General features: G+C 40.4%; 1 protein-coding gene across 6 annotated transcripts in view; it reads right to left on the reverse strand.

Annotated features, from left to right (window-relative positions):
- Positions 1–2,013: 2,013 nt before the first annotated feature.
- Positions 2,014–22,410, reverse strand: part of washc2c (WASH complex subunit 2C) — a 38,975-nt gene continuing 18,578 nt past the window's right edge. For 2 of the 6 annotated variants that reach the window (XM_034184347.1, XM_034184346.1), the window contains exons 10-30: positions 12,488–12,572; positions 12,185–12,244; positions 11,941–12,065; positions 11,754–11,841; positions 11,389–11,583; positions 11,148–11,281; positions 10,864–10,974; positions 9,088–9,180; positions 8,898–8,999; positions 8,689–8,790; positions 8,346–8,521; positions 8,132–8,246; positions 7,042–7,449; positions 6,818–6,946; positions 6,627–6,728; positions 6,392–6,472; positions 4,776–4,835; positions 4,048–4,266; positions 3,279–3,959; positions 2,999–3,170; positions 2,014–2,870 (exon numbers count right to left, since the gene is read on the reverse strand). In XM_034184347.1, the coding sequence (XP_034040238.1) occupies positions 2,725–2,870; positions 2,999–3,170; positions 3,279–3,959; positions 4,048–4,266; positions 4,776–4,835; positions 6,392–6,472; positions 6,627–6,728; positions 6,818–6,946; positions 7,042–7,449; positions 8,132–8,246; positions 8,346–8,521; positions 8,689–8,790; positions 8,898–8,999; positions 9,088–9,180; positions 10,864–10,974; positions 11,148–11,281; positions 11,389–11,583; positions 11,754–11,841; positions 11,941–12,065; positions 12,185–12,244; positions 12,488–12,572 (3,384 nt within the window). In that variant the 3' untranslated portion in view covers positions 2,014–2,724. Of the gene's footprint in view, positions 2,871–2,998; positions 3,171–3,278; positions 3,960–4,047; positions 4,267–4,775; positions 4,836–6,391; positions 6,473–6,626; positions 6,729–6,817; positions 6,947–7,041; positions 7,450–8,131; positions 8,247–8,345; positions 8,522–8,688; positions 8,791–8,897; positions 9,000–9,087; positions 9,181–10,863; positions 10,975–11,147; positions 11,282–11,388; positions 11,584–11,753; positions 11,842–11,940; positions 12,066–12,184; positions 12,245–12,487; positions 12,591–22,410 lie in introns of all 6 variants that reach the window. The other 4 variants (XM_034184348.1, XM_034184350.1, XM_034184345.1 and 1 more) reach the window with 4 other exon arrangements.

A 22,410-nucleotide genomic window follows, 5' to 3' on the forward strand; every position in this document is an offset into this window, starting at 1 on the left:
AAGCGACAGCGGCCTCCAGGCTCACTGCTACATGTCGCTTTTTCATCAACATGCCTCTTTCTGCTTTATTGCACCGTCAATTTGCATGCTGGAAAACGCCGTATTTGCCTAAAATAGGAGGCTCACTAGTTCTGACTTGGATCTATCATAATTTCAAAATCCCAAGGCTGAATATAAAGTAGTGTTGAGAGGTACTACCAGAAATGTTGTGGACTGAGGCTGGCTGCTACTATAGAGGGTTTTCAATCACGTGACCGATTTGCTGCAGGAGAGGTGCCGTCGCCATTCTGGATTACAAGGAGGCTGGCGCGTGATAGAAAAACGAAGAAAATGTCCGGTTATTACGAGGCTAAAAAGCTATCGAGATAAAGCTATTTATCGTGATAGATGTGTAGCAGTTGGATCAGTGGATCCGTATGTTATACCAGATAGTGAGTTTAGTGTTAACGAACTGGCCGACCGTGTCACACTGCGATATTGTGAACCAGGAAGCTGCCGACCAGGTCAGCCTCGCCGGCCTCCTGCAGAGCATCACAGCGGAGCTCTAAAAGCGGAGGTCTTTAAGTCCTGAGCGATTTCTCTCACCAGGCGCTGGAAGGGCAGGTTGTGGATCAGCAGCTCGGTCCTCGAGGACCACAATGTAAATAAGCCTCCGTATTGGAAGCGTTCTTGTGTTGTCCTCTGCAGTATTTTTATGTATTGTTATATAATTTTATTGCTGAATAAAATAAAATTCTGGGAGCAGTGGATTTCTGTTAGAGGCGGATCTCTCACAGCGCCACGGTGCCGTGAGGCTTCTTCACGTCGACGTTGAAACTTGTCCAACTGTTCGCCAAATGCACGTTGGCGAAGTGCAATCACAGCGGCCACCGCGTTGTAATCCAGAATGGCCACGGGACACAAAATGACGTGACCGATACGTCACATGAAAACCCTCTATTGGACTTTGATCAGATAAGAATTGTGCAGCTGTGCAAATTTCGGAAGTGCACTAAGTTGTGGTCTGGAAGCAGAAATATTGTTCAAATTTCCAAACTTTTTAATGCATTTCATAAAAATGAAACCCCAACCATAAATAATTCAAAATGGCTATTGATATGGGTACTGTTGTCATATTTTGCAAGACTGCATTATCCAATAACAAACCGCCACGATTACCGTGGTGATTATCAGACGATAAACAGGGACATCATGGTGCTGAATTTCAAGCTCAAAAGATAGGGTTGGGCATGTACTGTGGTGTTGGGTAGTTTAAATAGGTGCCATACTAGTTGACCAGAAGAAAAATAGATGACTAGTCGGACACATGGTACTCGTAGTCGGCTATTATGAGTAGTCATCCCAACCCTAATTTACAGGTTTGTACAAATCAGAGGAAGAAACTAGTACATCTTGTCTAGAGTGTAGCACTGTACACAGCGGAAACATGGACAAAGACTAGGCCATGATTTAGAAAAGACGACGTTAAATGAAAATACGTACTAATGAACAGATGCTGAACTAAGGTTGTGCACTCTACAATCTACAAAAGAAATAGTGTATGGTTGGGGAAAAAAAAAAAAAAGAGAAGCAACACCAGCCTTGTATGTCAAGCATTAGAAAGCAGACTGGAAGGAAAGATACCAAGTGTGCAAAGAATAATGTTGATAGATTACATCCTGAAGTAAAGGAACTACAAAACTGACAGTAAAGTACACACACAAAAAAAGATGTGTTGAAGGGATATGTGGCTACTGAGAACATGTCAAATGGCAGAACACTAAAGATGGTGCATCTTCATCCATGATATAAATAGACTGGCTAGAAAAATGTAAAATAATCCCCAACTACATCATCAAGCAACTGGAAGACTCCAGCTTGACAAAATGTGTACAGTTACCCACAACGTCAGTGACCAGCGAGCAATGACAAACTGAGCTAATTCAAGGTCAAAGTTTTTACTTCATTAAATCTTTGTGGAAAAAAAGCTACAGGTCACTTCCAGGTTTCCTGAATACTAATAAGGAAGCAGCATCAAATCCCACTTTTATTTATTTAATACCAACTTTGACAAAACAGATGAACCTGAATCATCCAAAAAGTATGCTGAAATTGTATTAATACACAGTACTAAAGTTTGAAACAGACATCTGCTTATAAGTAGATAATGATCAATATTTCTATGGCGAGACACAAAAAGCAAGAGGACGTGCGAATTGATCACGCATGTTCCAGATAAAATAAAACCTCTTTTTAGCTATAAAAAAAGAATTATGTTTTCATCACAGGCAAAGTTAAGAAATGTATGAATTTCATATTAATAAAAAAAAAAAAAGTCAAAATGGCTACGGCAGTAAGCAAACACTGATCTGTCAAACATGATATGGCACATACTCAAAGATGTTGAATCTCAAAATGCAGAGGGGAAAAAAAAAAATCTTCAAAACAAATTACTTGTAATTTCTGCAGGCTTTGAGACAAAGCACATAGTTTGCTTATAAAGTGCTATCATGTAGATTACAGAAACTGCATTTAATAACAGTTACATAATATGATCTGGATGAGAGACGAAATGAGAAGACAATGAAAATCCTTTTCATTTATGTGTACCTCTCAAACCAGTTTAATATAAGCATTTATATGAATAAATATTAACAGTGTAGCCAACTGGCAATTTTTGCTCCATTCAACATAAATTGCATAAAACTGCCCGCCACCCCACCAAAAAACAACAAAAAAAACAGGTCATTTCCCACCAAGAGCATTAAGTGGATCATCAAATATGTCACTGAAGTCTCCTGTTGACCTGGGCTCTTGGGATGCTGGTGTTTTCTTTGATTTGGGAGGAGCCTTCACTGAAGATTTTACTGTGCTTGTTGAGAAGATATCTTTAAAAAAGGAGGAAAAATGCACACAGTGTTTGTTTAAAATGGTGTTAAAGCTGGTCTGACAGAATGCACATCATTATAAACTGTGCAGTGTGAAATCGAGATGCCTGCACGGATTTTGTTGTTCTTACCCATGTCATCATCAAAAATAGATTTGGTCTCGCCTTTTCTTTTGGATGTCTGCTTGGGATTTACAGTATCCATTAGATCAGCAAAAATATCAATGTTGTCGTCAAACAAACTGGAATCAATGGGCTTTTCTTTGTGATTCTTGTGAGGTTTAGGCACAGCAGCTACTTCATCCTGGGAGGACAAACATTCAGCAAATAAGGGACAAATAAAGCCCCTGGACACATTTTTGAACAGAAAACAACAACAACAACAAAAATAAAAATCTTCTCATGAATTTACCTTGGAGATATCTTGCTTTGACAGACCATTGCTGCTGTTGATATCTTCACTAATAGATAATGTGGGTGTGGAGCTGTTGCTCATGCCAAAGATGTCATCATCATCATCTTCCAAAAATGAAGGGGCATCAGCTTTCTTGGTCGAAGGACGTGGCTTGACCTTTTTGAAAAGGTCATCATTGCTGTCATCAAAAATAGAGAGTGGAGTTTTATCTTTGTTCTTCGGCGTTGAGCCTTTACTGCTTTGTGTAGTCTTTGTAGTGCCTCTGGTGGAGGCTGTGTGGGTTTTCTGAGCCGAGGTGGCACCAGTGATACTGTCTGAACCGAAGAGGTTGTCCGCATCTGGAGAAAGTAGTACCTGGGTAGTGGTGTTCTCTTTGCTAGCATCTTTCTTTTCAGGGTTTGTGTATCCCGGCAATGTCAGCACGGACGGCCTGGGGGGGATTTCAGTGAATGAAGGTTGAGAATGTGAGGTGGTTGTTGTTGCTACAGTTGACTTTGGTTGTATCGGACTGCCATGAGTGTATTTAGACTTTCCTAATGCTGGCAAGTTTAAGTCGGACAGGCTTGGGGTCTGTTCTAGATCACCTCTGTCTTCTCGATCCTCCACAGATCTTTGGGCTGCTTGCTGTCTTGCAGCTCTAGACTGAGGCCTACGATGCGCAGACCCTTTGGTACGACTCTGTAGGGGAGAACATGTACGCTCACAGCATGACAAGAAGCACTGCAACTGAAGAGATTCCACATAAAGCTGGATACCAAAAACCCACCTTGTGTGTGCTCTGCAATGTTGTGACTTGAACCGGGGTGTCAAAGCTCACCCCTGCCTCACTATCTGCCTGGAGACACACAGGAGTTGTGGGAGTTGAGCTACAGCTGGACACCCCAGAAGAAGAACTCTGAGCAGTGCCAGGGAGGACACCAACACCCCCTGGCTTACTTGGAACAGCACCAGGAAGCAAAGCAGACGGGTTGATTACCAGATTGGCCTGAAGAATGAAAGGGAAAAAAAAAAAAAGTGAAAAAAAAAATGAACAAAACCCCACGTACCTTGAGAGCTGTCTATTTGAAAGCAAGATATGTTTCTGAGCATCAAAATTAGGAATTATTAGATCTAAAAAGGAAACATAAATAATATGGGCAATTCTATGGTAACAGAATTACACTAACAAATTTTAAAATTTTCTACAAATATGGCCAAAATTGCCCGTATATTTATGAATGTTTTTGCCTGTAAATAGAAAAGATGCAAAAGGAAGCTGTGTAACTGAACGTGCAGGGTTGCTTTTTTCAGTTTAGTGCAATCAAACAAAAACAGTGTGAGCATCATTTTAACAGCCACGCTTAGCTATGCCTTGAAAGTTGAAATGTGAAAAAGGCCAGATAAAAGATACTCAAAAGTGAAAACAAAAGCAAAGAGGCAAACATTTCCTCAAGAAAAAGAGTGAAATGTCAAGAAATAAGTGTTGTGATTTAAGAAAAAGAGCAAAACAGTTACTTGAAGTTTCCCAATCCTTGATGAGGTTTCTTTAGCTTTTACAGGACTTGATGCAGGTTTCTGTGTAATCAAATTACAGCAGATTCACACTCCAATAAAAGCATTTCTCGTGCCAGGACACAGACATTACCTAATTTCTAACGCCCAAAAATAATTCCAAGCTAAATGTGTTATAAAACTTATGTAAACCTCTGCCAACACTACACATACCTTTAACTATTAAGGATAAATGTTAGCAGGATTACTCAAAAACTATTGGACAGTTTTTCTTGAAACTTTGTCAAAGGGCAGGGAATAAGCCAATAAATTAAAAACTTTTTGGAGCAGATCCAATTAGAAGACAAATACAGGAATCCACCTAACTTTAACATTACGACATAGGTTGTTTTTTCCTCAACATTTTTGTGAATTTCTCAAGACAATACACAGATGTTTACAGGAAGAAAAGAAAAAACAACAACAAAAAATCAAGCATATGTAGAGTGCTAATGCTGTGTCTACATTGCCTCTAGAGAAATAAAAAAAGTTAAATAAATAAAGCTTTATCTCACAATGTTAAAAAACATGGAAACCAAAATAAATAACAAAACAACAACAAAAAATCAAAGGTCCACCCCATTAAATACAAAGGTTATTTCTGGTCAAAAAGTCCCGCAGGTCCTATGGGGGGTAGATCTGAATTAGATTATGCGGTTTGGTCGGCTTTTACTTCCATTCAGCTGAGAAGAGAACTTGAGTCATACAGGCCAGCCCAGTGCTTGTCAAGCCTCCTCTTGAATGCTGTCATGCTTGGGTCCTCCACCACGACTCAGCAGACTCTTCTAACCGACTTGGTGTGTGAAACCACACTGCTGAAGGTTTGTGTTACATTTGGATTTCTTCAGTTTGAAAGTGTGACTGCAAGTGTTTCGATCTTCATCCAAGTGCAACTGATCTCTCCCCTTAGTCTTCTGTAATGCAGGGTGGGTAGTTTGAGTTTTCAGCCTGCCTGTGTAGCTAAAGTATTTCAGGGATGGTACTGTCTTTGTTGCTCTCCTCTGTACATTTTACAGTTCTGCAACTAGTTTATGTCTGCTTGGAATCAAGGTGAGGTATTCGCATTCTTCATGTGGCCTTACCACAGCTTTGTACAATCTGGTAAACATGAGTGTCGATGTGATGAAAGCTTATTTTGATAAAGCCCACCATCTGGTTTGCACTTTGGCACCGACATGGTCTTTGAACTTTAGATACTGTCCACTATGACACCAAGGTCCTCTTTGCTGGAGTTCTCAAGTTGTACTCTGCCATTGCTTCATGAGGACATGCAGTTGTCACCTGGTGCTCTTGTTTGGTGAATTACTGTCATTGCCTTGCAATTCTCTGGGTGGAGCCTCAGCAGCCAATTATCACACCAACTCTGGATCTGCTCCAAAAAGTTAATTGTTTATTCCTTGGCTCACACCCCATCCTTCAATCAAGGTACTGAAAGCATTACTTCTTTGGCAGCGGTAACAGGCACAATTCCTAAATCCCGAATATGTGGCCATAAAGGCATATAAATACAGTGCATGACTAAAAGAAACCAAATGCTTCGTGGCATTGTTGGTGCTACAGTCTGTTTATAGCAGACTCACCAGACTCTCTGGTACAGAGACAGAACTTGGTACTTTCACAGCTGGTCTCTCAGCTGTCTTGCTGGGTTTTTCTGCTACTTTCTAAGTTTCAAAAACAAAAGAAGGAAAATCAGAGGAAGAAACCTGGAACCTCTCCTACTACTTGAAAATTTAGGACTAATCAAACAGAATTTTCTTGTAATAAAAATTTGCAGGAATCAATGCTAAATCTAATTACTAATCACTGATTGGTTACCGGAGGAAGCACTTTGGGCTTGACGAAGCTGAAGAGGTCATCATCATCCTCATCATCTGCAAATAGACTTGGTATTGCTGCCTTCACTGAGCTGAGTTTTGCCTTTTAGATATGCAATAAACAAATGCACATTTATCGCAAACATTAAATGAAAGGGCACAGAGAAAAAGGCAATTAACTAATTGACTGACTGTAGGGTTCCCTGAAGTGGAAAACAGGTCAACATCTGGGTCATTGTCTTTCTGCTGTGTGTGACTGAAGAGCAGCTCCTCATCCTGGAACACTCCTGTGCTCTTTTTCTGCTGCTGCGCCTCTGCAGGCTGCAAACAAATCACAGACACACACAATCAATTACTGCAAACAAACCAATGTAATGACAAAACTAAATAATGTGTTTAGTGGAAATTATACCAACTTTTTTAGTGTCTGTAGACATGGGTTTACTGGAGCTGAATACTGGATCATTCCACTCTGATTCATCTTCCTTATCATCATCATCAAACAAACTAACAGTGTTTGGTTTGACTTTCTCTTCCTTCCTCTCCTCTTGCTTTTTAACATTTGGTGGTGGTGGACTGGCTTGCGAGAGGAAGACGTCGTCACTGTCACCTTCCACCAATGGGCTTTTGATTTGTTTGTTGACAAGAACGTCAATGCCTCCAAACAGACTGACAGCTCCGGCGGGTTTCTTTTTGCTTTCAGCGTTAACTGGTGGCGGCAATGACATGAATGGATCTTTTTTTACTGTTGGCTTCTCCTTGGCTTCTGAAGGCTGGTCTTCTGAAAACATTTCTGAGGGGGACTGAGAGGCCATAGTGACAGACTGGAGGGAAATAAAAATACACATCACTTTTCAATATATGATCACACAACATAGCATTCCTGATTTAAACTGTGCTATCAACTAACATTTGGGAAAACATAATTACAAAGGTTTCAGTAAACATTTAAAGGAGACCATCAGGATTTTAGATCAGAGGCTCTATTTTTAGATGTTTTGAATGTCACATTTTAACTCAGGACCAAACAAATTAATCAGTGTATTATTGATTTGGAACACAACCTCTGTCATGGGCTAAAAGGCTAATTAATGTATTGGCATGGGACAACCAGAAACGGAGTAAACCAGTTCTTTTTCTGAACATGAACACACTTGGTCACTTGGTCAGTGGCAACAAGAAGCAGTTTACTGTGAATGTTTCTGACTGCCATTACATTACTGGTTAGTCCATGACTAAATCAAGAATGTACCCATCAATTTTGTTTTGGTCCTGAGAGAAAACATGACCCCCCCCCCCCCCCCCCCCCCAAAAAAAAAAAAAAAAAAAAAAATAGAGCAGAAGTTGTAAAGTCTCAGAGTTCCCCTTTAATGGTTCAACTCCTGCAAAACATATGGGTGATCTTTTAATTAGTAGTTTTCTAATTAACTGCAAGTGCTTGACTATTTCTCCCATAATTTATGATAAGCTTTGAACCATTTCACAGTTTTTTAAAATTTCACTTACTTTAGTAGCAGGGCTTGCAGTACTTGTGTTAACAGTAGGTTTCACGTCAAAGAAAGATCCTTTATCTTCATCATCCTCATCTTCAAACAAGAGAGCACCTTGCTGTGGCTTCTGACTACATCAGTGCCAGCAGAGATTACAATGAAGATAACATGTTAATGTGTACTTTAATGAGTAAACTACAGTAGTAGAAAATGCTTAATACTGCCAATACCTTGTCTCTTTTGTTGGTGCAAACAGGTCATCATCCTCATCATCATCATCAAAGAGGCTGCTTTTAGGAGGTACTTTGGCACTGGGGAGATTGGAAGGGGCACTGGCACTGGACTTCATCCCTCCTATAATGAGCTCTGATTTCCCCGTACTACTTTTAGAGCTGATCCCCTGATCCTGTCATTCACCCAGTCAAGACAAAACAAAAACATTATTTTACTTTATTTGAAACACTGTCACTGAGTGACTGGTTTGACTAACTTTGAATCTCACATTTATCAAGGGTAGAGTCAGCAAAATAAAGCCACTACAGTATTAAGTTCTGTAGTTTTTAATTGTCATACCTCATCATCACTGAAGAGGGAGCTATAGGCTGTCTTCTTGGGTTGTGGTGTGGAAGCTTTAGTTGGATTTGGGTTAGACTTTGTTGCAGATCCAAACAGATCCTGCAAGATGAAGCAAAGGTTATTACAGTGTTCTCACTGCAAAACCAAACGTAATACAATTCAGTTCTTGTCATATGTGTCAAATAATACAAGTCTGTTTTTTTTACCTCCTCTTCTTCATCATCAAATAATGACAGAGGGGCCTTGCTGATTTTGGCCTCGCTTGAAGGCCTAAGTTTAGACTGGTTCTGCGATAGTGCTGGAAACACCTGTGAAAGACAAGTATCGTACTGAAAGAATATAACCAATGCAATATGATAGTGACCTCAGTATTTCTCAGTGAAGCCCAAGTTGTACCTCTGAATCTTCATCATCAGAGAACAGGCCTCTGGCTTGAGGTTTCTGAATCGGCTTAACAGCAGCCTTACCAACAGCTGGAGGAGATCCGTTCTGAATCACACAACAAAATGAAAAATGTTCTAAATTCTAGCTTCTGTCAACTGAACTATGCCAATAAGAGATATAACCTATATAATCCTCAGTCAATTTTTGATCAGTGCGTGATGAAGCAAGCGGACAGAATTCTGACACCTCCCATGTCCTGCACACGTAATACTAGTTGCTACCTTCGGGCAGGCGTTTTAGAGTCCCCCACTGCAGACTGAATAGATATAGAAACTCCTTTGTTCCTATATCAATCACAGTCCTTAACAAATATCATAACAAACACCGCTAACAATCAGGTTCAGTAGGAGGTTTTAGTATTTGTATGTTTTTTAATCTATTTATTTATTTATTTTTATTCTTTTTATTTTTATTTACTGTTATTAACTGTTTATGTCTTGTTCTGTATCTCTGTATGGGTCATGATTTCTGAGAAGTCCAAGACAAATTTCCCCACAGGGACATTAAAAGTATCTATCTATCTATAACCAAAATTATTCTAAAAACTAAATCAAATGTGGCTTCTTTTCAGATTTCTCTCAAATACGGGAAACACTGTGTCAAACAACATAGCATTAAAAGTTTGAAGCTCATACTACATTTGGGATTAAGAGGCAGTGCTCAAATTATTTGAATAGTTAGTGTTTAAACTACAAATGCACCAATTCACCTTTTCCTTTACCAATACTGACACCTACAGTTAAAGTACCACCTGACAGAGTGCTGACACAACTAGAGCAATGCAATGCAACACATCATATATTCCCTTGTCTGTATGTTAAAATGGCTTATGGTGTATAGTGGACTCTTTGATCGGTTATTGTTAGAATGCCCTGAGCAGTGGGTCATCCCTCTGCGTCGGGTCTTCTTAAGGTTTTTTCCTCAAAAAAGGGCTGAGGGAGTTGTTCCTTATTACTGTTACCTACGTGGTTGCTCAGGGGGATTGGTAAGGTTAGACTTTACTTTTGTGAAGTGTCTTGTGATGACTTATGTTATGATTTGGCCCTATATAAATAAACTGAATTGAATGATTGCCGCCTTATACTGCCCCCTATTTTCAAACGGAAACTTTCTGTAGCCTTCTTCAATAAACCACCAAGAAATGGTTTCAATCAGACGAGGTGCTCTTCATTTAATATTTAATGCACCAAAATGAAAATCAAGATGCTGCCCGTAGCGACCATATTGGACAGCGGGTGATGGCTATTTTTGAAAGTAAACTTCCTCTAGCCTTCCCCAGTTCACCACCAAGAAATGGCAAATTCTTACCTCTGTCGCCTGTGTTCTAGGGTTTGGTAAGGTTAGAACTTAAAGCGCGTGAAGCGCCCTGAGGCAGCTTTGATATGATTTGGCGCTATATAAACTAAATAAATTGAATTTGAAAGGTTTCAATCAGACAACGCATTCTGTAGTTCCTGTGCAGAAACAAGAAGTTTACAGAGGGACGCTCTGATGGGGCGAAAACACAATGCTCCCAACTTCAGTGAGCGGGGGCATAATCTGTAGGCGTCTGTAAGTGCAAGAGATTGGGATGATTTCTTGTGCAGGACATCATGAAGCTATAATTTTGCAGCTGTCCATTAATTAAAGACCCATTTGGAAGTTTAAGGTGTAATTGCATGAATGGTGCCAGTACTGGCCCTATATCATTAAATGTGCTGAAATTGGAGCATTCCTGTCCATTCAGACCTCTCCAGGTTTCTCAGGCTCCTCGCTGGTAGATAGCTGATGTTTTTTCAGACCCTCAGTGAGCAAGCTTTTAGTCCCAGGACCAAACAAAGACACAGCTCCTGCTGGCATCTAAACACAACAATCAATTCTGATCAGTACAGAAACTCCTGCAAAGCCAATAAAATAAGTGATGACCATAATTATCATGAGTGCACATTTTACCTTTTTAAAAATCTGAAGCTTTCATCATGCAGTTGAATTAAAAGTTCTTTTCTTTCTTTTTTTTTTTTTTTTTTTTTTACCTTTTTCTCAGGTGGTTTGGCTTTCGCTTCTGCGTCCTCCTTTTTGTTCTGATTTGAAGCACTGTATTTGTCACTGAATATGTCGCCATGCTCTTCGTCTTCATCAAAAAGGTCTATAGCCTTTTTGGGTTTTTCTTGTATAGAAAAAAAAACAAAAAATGAAGAAATGGCCATTTTCAGGGAAGAATTCTAATGTACTCAAACTGACTCAATAACAATGGGTTAATTTTTACATGTTTACCAGAGCTAGTACTTTTCAGGCTTTGACCACTAAAGAAGTCATCGTCTTCATCATCAAATAGTCCTCCTCCTGCTACAGCAAAGCTACCACCTCTCAGACTTGGATTTGACATTGGGTGGGTTATTGGACCTGGAGTTCCATTTTCCTTTTTCTCTAATGAATCAGATTCATTTTCTGAGCCAAAAAGGTTGTTTTCTGTGTGGACAAAGCAGCTGACTGTCAGACAAGAAGATGCTACTGCATGGAAACACTTAAACAGATCTTTCCAGATTTTGCAGGGAAAAGTTCCAACCTAGTACTGACATCTTTCCAATAACAGTGTATAAAAAAATAAGCATTTAGACACATCTGTGTTTTTGTCTTACCTGCCCTGTGAGGTGTGCTTTTTGTGTTTTCTTGTAGTGCTTTCTCTTGTGACACAGCAGGCTTTGAAGCTTCAGAGAAAAGATCACCCTGGATGGCAAAGAATAACATCATAAATAATTTTTATCACAAATCCAAAGTTTTTGCAATGTGAACTGAACTCTTACACAGAGGTGTCACTGAAAATACCTCATCATCATCGTCAAACAGGCCTTTTCCTCCGCTAAAGAGGCCACTTTTCCCCCCAAATGGAGAAAAGTCATCATCGTCCATCTTTGGTGGCTTAAACATGTCATCGCTGTCATTGTCAGCTGCTGTTAAAATGTGCACAATCATAACAGAACTGGGTCCAGTGAGGAAAAACAACTGGCACAGGATTATGCACTGTGATATAAAGTGTTTCAACGGAAATGATGAAGAATGGGAGTCCTACCCTGCGGCTCTGGAGGCTTTGATTCTTTTCTGCCTTTACTTTTCTTCTTAGTTATCAATGCTTCAAATATACACACACAAAAAGGGGGAGAGGGGCAAAAAACAAAACCAAAAAAATAGGCATGAGCATGCAATGCTGCAAAGGAACTCCTGCTTGCTGATATCCCTTTATGAACCTCAACTGTAAATCTGGATGCTGAATTTTCAATAAATAAAAATGAAGAATGGTCTAAAAAAACCCCAAAAAAAACAGTGAAATGCAGGGAAGATAAAGTTCTTTCAGTCAGTCGATCAAATTACTTACCCTTGTGATCTCCCTCTGGTTTGTTAATTGGTTCACCTTTGATTCGGGCTGCAAGCTCATCAGTGAAGGATGATGGGACGGCATTCTGAATGTGACATAAAGACTTGTGACAAGAAACAAATAATACACATCAGTAGTCACGTAGAGATTTATGGATTAAATGACATATGATGCAAGGATGTTCCAACTAGATAAATAAAAACCACGTACATCACTAAAGATGTTGGAAAAAGAGACTGTAGTGCAAGTTTGAAACATCAGCCTTGAAACTGAATAGTTTTCTATTTCAGATGAACATCAATGTTTTTAATACAGTTTAACAAATGCATATTCTGCACTAATCACTAATCCACCGCACCCTGGGCAAAGGCTGATTTAGAAAGTACGGTTCAGTTATTTTGGCCTTTAACCCTAAACTCAATGGGCTGGTGACTGTCAGGCATCAGGAAAGAAGTTATTGCAATCATACAATTTTTACAAGGTTACCTTGATCTTTGAACTTTTCAAACCAAAATCAACAGGTTTCTTGGGGTCAAAACACATAATGCATATACTAGGTTTGGTGACAGTTGGGCCAGTACAACTTAACTACAACCCCTGGCAAAAATTATAGAATCACCGGCCTCGGAGGATGTTCATTCAGTTGTTTAATTTTGTAGAAAAAAGTAGATCACAGACATGACACAAAACTAAAGTCATTTCAAATGGCAATTTTCTGGCTTTAAGAAACACTATAAGAAATCAATCCAGCCATCCATCCATTTTCTTCCGCTTTATCCGGAGTCGGGTCGCGGGGGCAGCAGCTCAAGCAAAGCCGCCCAGACCTCCTGATCCACACACACCTCCCCCAGCTCCTCCGGGGGAACCTCAAGGCCTTCCCAAGCCAGCTGAGAGACGTAGTCCCTCCAGCGTGTCCTGGGTCTTCCCCGGGGCCTCCTCCCAATGGGACGTGCCCGGAACACCTCTCCAGCAAGGTGTCCAGGGGGCATCCGGAAAAGATGCCCGAGCCACCTCAACTGACTCCTTTCGATGTGGAGGAGCAGCGGCTCGACTCCGAGCTCCTCCCGAGTGAACGGGCTCCTCACCCTATCTCTAAGGGAGCGCTCAGCCACCCTGCGGAGGAAACTCATCTCGGCTGCTTGTACTCGCGATCTCGTTCTTTCGGTCATGAGCCAAATGTCATGACCATAGATGAGGATCGGAACGTAGATCGATCGGTAAATCGAGAGCTTTGCCCCCCTACTCAGCTCTCTTTTCACCACGACGCTCCGATACAGCGACTGCATCACTGCAGATGCTGCACCGATCCGTCTATCGATCTCATGCTCCATCCGTCCCTCACTCGTGAACAAGACCCCGAGATACCTAAACTCCTCCACTTGAGGCAAGGACACTCCACCGACCTGAAGAGGGCAAAGCACCTTTTTCCGGTCGAGAACCATGGCCTCGGATTTGGAGGTGCCGATTCTCATCCCGGACGCTTCACACTCGGCTGCAAACCGCCCCAGTGCATGCTGAAGGTCCTGATTTGACGAAGCCAACAGAACCACATTGTCCGCAAACAGCAGAGACGAGAGTCTGTGGCTCCCAAACCAGACCCCCTCTACACCCTGGCTGCGTCTAGAAATTCTGTCCATAAAAATAATGAACAGAACCGGTGACAAAGGGCAGCCTTGGCAGAGGCCAAGATGCACTGGACACAGGTTTGACTTACTACCGGCAATGCGAAACAAGCTCCTGCTGCGGTATAAGAAATCACTATAAGAAATCAGGAAAAAAAAAATTGTGGCAGTCAGTAACGGTTACTTTTTTAGACCAAGCAGAGGGGGGGAAAAAAAATAGAATCACTCAATTCTGAGGAAAAAATTACGGAATCATGAAAAACAAAACAACGTTCCAACACATCACTAGTATTTTGTTGCACCACCTCTGGCTTTTATAACAGCTTGCAGTCTCTGAGGCATGGACTTAATGAGTGACAAACAGTACTCTTCATCAATCTGGCTCCAACTTTCTCAGATTGCTGTTGCCAGATCAGCTTTGCAGGTTGGAGCCTTGTCATGGACCATTTTCTTCAACTTCCACCAAAGATTTTCAATTGGATTAAGATCCGGACTATTTGCAGGCCATGACATTGACCCTATGTGTCTTTTTGCAAGGAATCTTTTCACAGTTTTTGCTCTATGGCAAGATGCATTATCATCTTGAAAAATGATTTCATCATCCCCAAACATCCTTTCAATTGATGGGATAAGAAGAGTGTCCAAAATATCAACGTAAACTTGTGCATTTATTGATGATGTAATGACAGCCATCTCCCCAGTGCCTTTACCTGACATGCAGCCCCATATCATCAATGACTGTGGAAATTTACATGTTCTCTTCAGGCAGTCATCTTTATAAATCTCATTGGAATGGCACCAAACAAAAGTTCCAGCATCATCACCTTGCCCAATGCAGATTCGAGATTCATCACTGAATATGACTTTCATCGTCATCCACAGTCCACGATTGCTTTTCCTTAGCCCATTGTAAGCTTGTTTTTTTCTGTTTAGGTGTTAATGATGGCTTTCGTTTAGCTTTTCTGTATGTAAATCCCATTTCCTTTAGGCGGTTTCTTACAGTTGGGTCACAGACGTTGACTCCAGTTTCCTCCCATTCGTTCCTCATTTGTTTTGTTGTGCATTTTCGATTTTTGAGACATATTGCTTTGAGTTTTCTGTCTTGACACTTTGATGTCTTCCTTGGTCTACCAGTATGTTTGCCTTTAACAACCTTCCCATGTTGTTTGTATTTGGTCCAGAGTTTAGACACAGCTGACTGTGAACAACCTACATCTTTTGCAACATGGAGATGTAGGCAGAGCTGTGGTCTTATACACCTCTCTGCAGCTTCTCTCCCCCTGCCATCCCCTTATTACCCCATCCCCGTAGAGACGGTGCCTGCTCCCAGACCACCAATAACTAGCAAAAATCTATTTAAGCATAAAAATTCAAAAAGAAAAAATAATATAGCACCTTCAATTGCACCACAGACTAAAACAGTTAAATGTGGTCTATTAAACATTAGGTCTCTTTCTTCTAAGTCCCTGTTGGTAAATGATATAATAATTGATCAACGTATTGATTTATTCTGCCTAACAGAAACTTGGTTACAGCAGGATGAATATGTTAGTTTAAATGAGTCAACACCCCCGAGTCACACTAACTGTCAGAATGCTCGTAGCACGGGCCGGGGCGGAGGATTAGCAGCAATCTTCCATTCCAGCTTATTAATTAATCAAAAACCTAGACAGAGCTTTAATTCATTTGAAAGCTTGTCTCTTAGTCTTGTCCATCCAAATTGGAAGTCCCAAAAACCAGTTTTATTTGTTATTATCTATCGTCCACCTGGTCGTTACTGTGAGTTTCTCTGTGAATTTTCAGACCTTTTGTCTGACTTAGTGCTTAGCTCAGATAAGATAATTATAGTGGGCGATTTTAACATCCACACAGATGCTGAGAATGACATCCTCAACACTGCATTTAATCTATTATTAGACTCTATCGGCTTTGCTCAAAAAGTAAATGAGTCCACCCACCACTTTAATCATATTTTAGATCTTGTTCTGACTTATGGTATGGAAATAGAAGACTTAAACAGTATTCCCTGAAAACTCCCTTCTGTCTGATCATTTTTTAATAACATTTACATTTACCCTGATGGACTACCCTGCAGTGGGGAATAAGTTTCATTACACTAGAAGTCTTTCAGAAAGCGCTGTAACTAGGTTTAAGGATATGATTCCTTCTTTATGTTCTCTAATGTCATAAACCAACACAGAGCAGAGTAGCTACCTAAACTCTGTAAGGGAGCTAGAGTATCTCGTCAATAGTTTTACATCCTCATTGAAGACAACTTTGGATGCTGTAGCTCCTCTGAAAAAGAGAGCTTTAAATCAGAAGTGTCTGACTCCGTGGTATAACTCACAAACTCGTAGCTTAAAGCAGATAACCCGTAAGTTGGAGAGGAAATGGCGTCTCACTAATTTAGAAGATCTTCACTTAGCCTGGAAAAAGAGTTTGTTGCTCTATAAGAAAGCCCTCCGTGAAGCTAGGACATCTTTCTACTCATCACTAATTGAAGAAAATAAGAACAACCCCAGGTTTCTTTTCAGCACTGTAGCCAGGCTGACAAAGAGTCAGAGCTCTATTGAGCTGAGTATTCCATTAACTTTAACTAGTGATGACTTCATGACTTTCTTTGCTAACAAAATTTTGACTATTAGAGAAAAAATTACTCATAACCATCCCAAAGATGTATCGTTATCTTTGGCTGCTTTCAGTGATGCCGGTATTTGGTTAGACTCTTTCTCTCCGATTGTTCTGTCTGAGTTATTTTCATTAGTTACTTCATCCAAACCATCAACATGCTTATTAGACCCCATTCCTGCCAGGCTGCTCAAGGAAGTCCTACCATTATTTAATGCTTCAATCTTAAATATGATCAATCTATCTTTGTTAGTTGGTTATGTACCACAGGCCTTTAAGGTGGCAGTAATTAAACCATTACTTAAAAAGCCATCACTTGACCCAGCTATCTTAGCTAATTACAGGCCAATCTCCAACCTTCCTTTTCTCTTAAAGATTCTTGAGAGGGTAGTTGTAAAACAGCTAACTGATCACCTGCAGAGGAATGGTCTATTTGAAGAGTTTCAGTCAGGTTTTAGAATTCATCATAGTACAGAAACAGCATTAGTGAAGGTTACAAATGATCTTCTTATGGCTTCGGACAGTGGACTTATCTCTGTGCTTGTTCTGTTGGACCTCAGTGCTGCTTTTGATACTGTTGACCATAAAAATTTATTACTGAGATTAGAGCATGTCATAGGTATTAAAGGCACTGCGCTGCAGTGGTTTGAATCATATTTGTCTAATAGATTACAGTTTGTTCATGTAAATGGGGAATCTTCTTCACAGACTAAAGTTAATTATGGAGTTCCACAAGGTTCTGTGCTAGGACCAATTTTATTCACTTTATACATGCTTCCCTTGGGCAGTATTATTAGACGGTATTGCTTAAATTTTCATTGTTACGCAGATGATACCCAGCTTTATCTATCCATGAAGCCAGAGGATACACACCAATTAGCTAAACTGCAGGATTGTCTTACAGACATAAAGACATGGATGACCTATAATTTCCTGCTTTTAAACTCAGATAAAACTGAAGTTATTGTACTTGGCCCCACAAATCTTAGAAGCATGGTGTCTAACCAGATCGTTACTCTGGATGGCATTTCCCTGATCTCTGGTAATACTGTGAGAAATCTTGGAGTTATTTTTGATCAGGATATGTCATCCAAAGCGCATATTAAACAAATATGTAGGACTGCCTTTTTTCATTTACGCAATATCTCTAAAATCAGAAAGGTCTTGTCTCAGAGTGATGCTGAAAAACTAATTCATGCATTTATTTCCTCTAGGCTGGACTATTGTAATTCATTATTATCAGGTTGTCCTAAAGGTTCCCTAAAAAGCCTTCAGTTGGTTCAGAATGCTGCAGCTAGAGTACTGACGGGGACTAGCAGGAGAGAGCATATCTCACCCGTGTTGGCCTCTCTTCATTGGCTTCCTGTTAATTCTAGAATAGAATTTAAAATTCTTCTTCTTACTTATAAGGTTTTGAATAATCAGGTCCCATCTTATCTTAGGGACCTCGTAGTACCATATTACCCCATTAGAGCGCTTCGCTCTCAGACTGCGGGCTTACTTGTAGTTCCTAGGGTTTGTAAGAGTAGAATGGGAGGCAGAGCCTTCAGCTTTCAGGCTCCTCTCCTGTGGAACCAGCTCCCAATTCAGATCAGGGAGACAGATACCCTCTCTACTTTTAAGATTAGGCTTAAAACTTTCCTTTTCGCTAAGGCTTATAGTTAGGGCTGGATCGGGTGATCCTGGACCATCCCTTGGTTATGTTGCTTTAGACGTAGACTGTGGGGGGGTTCCCATGATGCACTGTTTCTTTCTTTTTTGCTCCGTATGCATCACTCTGCATTTAATCATTAGTGATCGATCTCTGCCCCCCTTCTCGGCATGTCTTTTTCCTGGTTCTTTCCCTCAGCCCCAACCAGTCTCAGCAGAAGACTGCCCCTCCCTGAGCCTGGTTCTGCTGGAGGTTTCTTCCTGTTAAAAGGGAGTTTTTCCTTCCCACTGTGGCCAAGTGCTTGCTCATAGGGGGTCGTTTTGACCGTTGGGGTTTTTCATGGTTATTGTATGGCCTTGCCTTGCAATATGGAGCGCCTTGGGGCAACTGTTTGTTGTGATTTGGCGCTATATAAGAAAGAAGTTGATTGATTGATTGAACATTGCAAGATTATTTACCCTCTTTTAAGAGTTTGATAATCCTCTCCTTTGTTTCAATTGACATCTCTCGTGTTGGAACCATGATTCATGTCAGTCCACTTGGTGCAACAGCTCTCCAAGGTGTGATCACTCCTTTTTAGATGCAGACTAATGAGCAGATCTGATTTGATGCAGGTGTTAGTTTTGGGGATGAAAATTTACAGGGTGATTCCATAATTTATTCCTCAGAATTGAGTGAGTCCACATATTTTTCCCTCTGCTTGGTCTAAAAAAGTAACCGTTACTGACTGCCACAATTTTTTTTCTTGATTTCTTATAGTGTTTCTTAAAGCCAGAAAGTTACCATTTCAAATGACTTTAGTTTTGTGTCATGTCTGTGATCTGCTTTGTTTCTACAAAATTAAACAACTGAATGAACATCCTCCGAGGCCGGTGATTCCATAATTTTTGCCAGGGGTTGTAATCTCGCTCACAGGCGAAATGTCGCATGACTAACTAACTGACTGACTCCCCGCACATAGTGACATCTAACCGAATAGTTGTGCTGTGGGGGATTCCAGTAATAATTCTTGAGTAATGCCCAACACACTGGTGTATGTCTAATAATTTATGGGTAAGTTTTGTATACATTAAGAGCACACTGAAACACGCTGGTCTACATCATAGTACAGCAAGTTCGCTAAAAAGTTTTGGCCATGCACAATATTTCTGACACATGCCAGCGTATGGCTCATATGTCCTGCATACGTGGGCCATAAGTTGTAGGCAAGTTATGCGATTATTGACACACATTACTTGTAAGTTACTCATAAGTCGAAATGTGTCCATTGATTGATTCAACAACTGAAAGCTGCAGTCCTCATGCAAACAGTGACTGTTTCAAATATTAAAACCATTCACACACTGAGTAAATATAAATTCATAATCTTACCTGTTCATTTCAGTTGGATTCATCATCACAGCTGACAAAAACATATCCACATAAAGCATCCTAATTTTGGAAAACAACATCTGAAAATACTTTAGTTCCTTGTCGTGGCTGAAGAAAACGTAGTATTTTTAAAGGAATCCCTCTGTGTTTTGTGCATTTCTCATCCTGAACCAGATAACACCGGTGCTTTGTGCCACAACATGAAATTGAACTTATTTGAAAAAAATTGACACAGCGCCTCATTCATTCACGTCAGCATTTATCACAGACATCAGTCATTTCTTCAGCATTCTACATGCAATGAATAAATCCCACAATCCACCACGAGAAAAATTCAATAATAAAAAAATAAGTAAAATTATTCTGTTTGGCCCACATGTGGAGGGGTGAGGCCACGCAACAGCGTATGTGTGCTCAATGACATGCATGTTAACATCTACATGCCCTGCCTGCCAAACAAAAGGATTCTGCTGGAGGTCGATACATAAGCCAAGCCAGACTTAACCATCCCGTCCCGTACCATACCAACCTGGACCACCACTGTTGGAAACGGGGCTGTAGGCATACTCTGGTTAAATCCTCATGGTGTGACAGCTGCCCAACATATTAGACGTAGGTAGCCATTGTATTCACCAAATTTTTCTTAAGTCAGCATACACTGCTTAAATCGTGAAGGTGTGGCAGGCCTTTAACAAATCAGCCACCAGCTACAGCGAAAAAACATTTTGGTGACTACACAGTCATATATACAGGTGCATCTAAAAAAAACAAAACAAAAATCAGAATATCATGAAAAAGTTCAATATTTTTTGTCAGGTATTTGGGAAGGTCAAAAATTTATATATTCCAGACACACTGCATATAAACTTTTTTTTTTTTTTTAAGCATATTTTAAAATTTTAGTTTTGATCATTATGGCCCACAGTGACAAAAATAGAAAATGCATTTCTCAAAATATTAGAATATTTAATTTCAAGTCAATGTTAATGAAGTATAAACAATATGAATCTCTCAGTCTTGTTCAGTTCACACATCCACAATGGGGGAAGACTGCTGACTTGACATCTGTCCAGAAGACACTCACTGACACCCTCCACAAGGAGGGTAAGTCACAGAACTTCACTGCTGAAAGGGCTGGCTGTTCAGAGTACCACATCAAAGCATATTCATAGAAAGCTGGCTGGAAGGGAAAAGTGAGCCTTCTGAAAGCCTCGAGAAGACTGTCAAGCAAAGCCAATTCAAGAACTTGGGGGAGCTTCACAAGGACTGGACTAAGGCTGGAGTCAGAGCATCAACAGCCATCACACACAGACGTGTCCAGGAATTGGGCAACAATTGTCATATTCGAGCGTCAAGCCACTCTTGAACAAGAGATAAAGTAAGAACCGTCTTACCTGGACTAAGCAGAAAAAGAACTGGATTGTTGCTCAGTGTAAAGTCCTTTTTGAAAGTCAATTTTGCATCTCATTTGGAAATCAAGATCCCGCAGTCTGGAGAAGGAGAGGACAGGCACAGAATCCAACTTGCTTGTACTCCAGTGTGAAGTTTCTACCAGGGCTGTGAAATGAAAATTGGGAAATCTGAGGAAAATTTGCAGGGGGTCTGGGGGGTTTCAGCTCCCCAGGAGCCAGGGTCTAGGGCTCTGTGGGGCCCCAGAATTAAATTTTTATCGAATGATACTTTTTCAGCATCTCCTGGAAGAACAAATCTCAACTTAGTGGATATTTAAATGATCCTATATTCAACCTTTTATTTGACCTGTCAATGATGATGTTGAAATAACAGAATATGACGTGGAAGTAGGACCCAGAGTGATTTTCCTTTTAAATGTAAACCAAATTATGCATTAAGTCAGAACAATTAAACTACATGAAATTCATGAAGACTGAAGAGACTGTTAAAGCATTTCAACAACCACAGCTAAAGCTTCGAAAATGTTTGGAAAATCATGGTAAAATATCAATAACATACCTTATAGCAAAAAGTCACATATTCTTTTGTAAATTCATGCAGCCTAAATCCATTCAAAGTCACAATGTCTTTTTTACAATGAAAGAAAGTCTAGATTAGTGAAAAAAGTCACATAATCTTGTCTAAAATCTTTGGTTTTTCATTTATCTTTGATGTCTTTTTAGTAGAATGCAATGGGCCCCAAACCTGGGGTCTTCTAAAGTTGTACCCTAGGTTCTATAGTTATCCTAACCAGATCTGGCATTGTATCCGAGGGCTCTCTTCAAGATGGTGATTGTTCCCTTAATTGCAGACAACTGCACCTCATGTGCACTTGGGTGGCCGGGGATTGCCTCAAGATATTTCTTCAAGTTCTTCTTCATCAGGCCTGTTGCTCCCACCACAACTGGGATGATATCGATGTCTTTCAATGACCATGCTGTTCGTAGGTCATTTTTCAGGTCTTGGTATTTCGAGATCTTTCCCCTTTCCGCTCGATTCAGGCCGTAGTCATTGGGGACTGTCACATCGATGATTTTGGCTGTTTTCTCTTGCTTGTTCCAGATGACAATATCAGGTTTGATTGCACCTCCTTCAATGTGTCTTCCTGCTGGGATCTCTTTGTCTTAGAAGATCGGTACTTTTCCATTGGATGAGACAGGTGCTGGCTCATGCTCCCAGACATGTTCTTTGACTTCCAT

Source organism: Thalassophryne amazonica, chromosome 13, assembly GCF_902500255.1.
Source record: "Thalassophryne amazonica chromosome 13, fThaAma1.1, whole genome shotgun sequence".
Lineage (NCBI taxonomy): Eukaryota > Metazoa > Chordata > Actinopteri > Batrachoidiformes > Batrachoididae > Thalassophryne > Thalassophryne amazonica.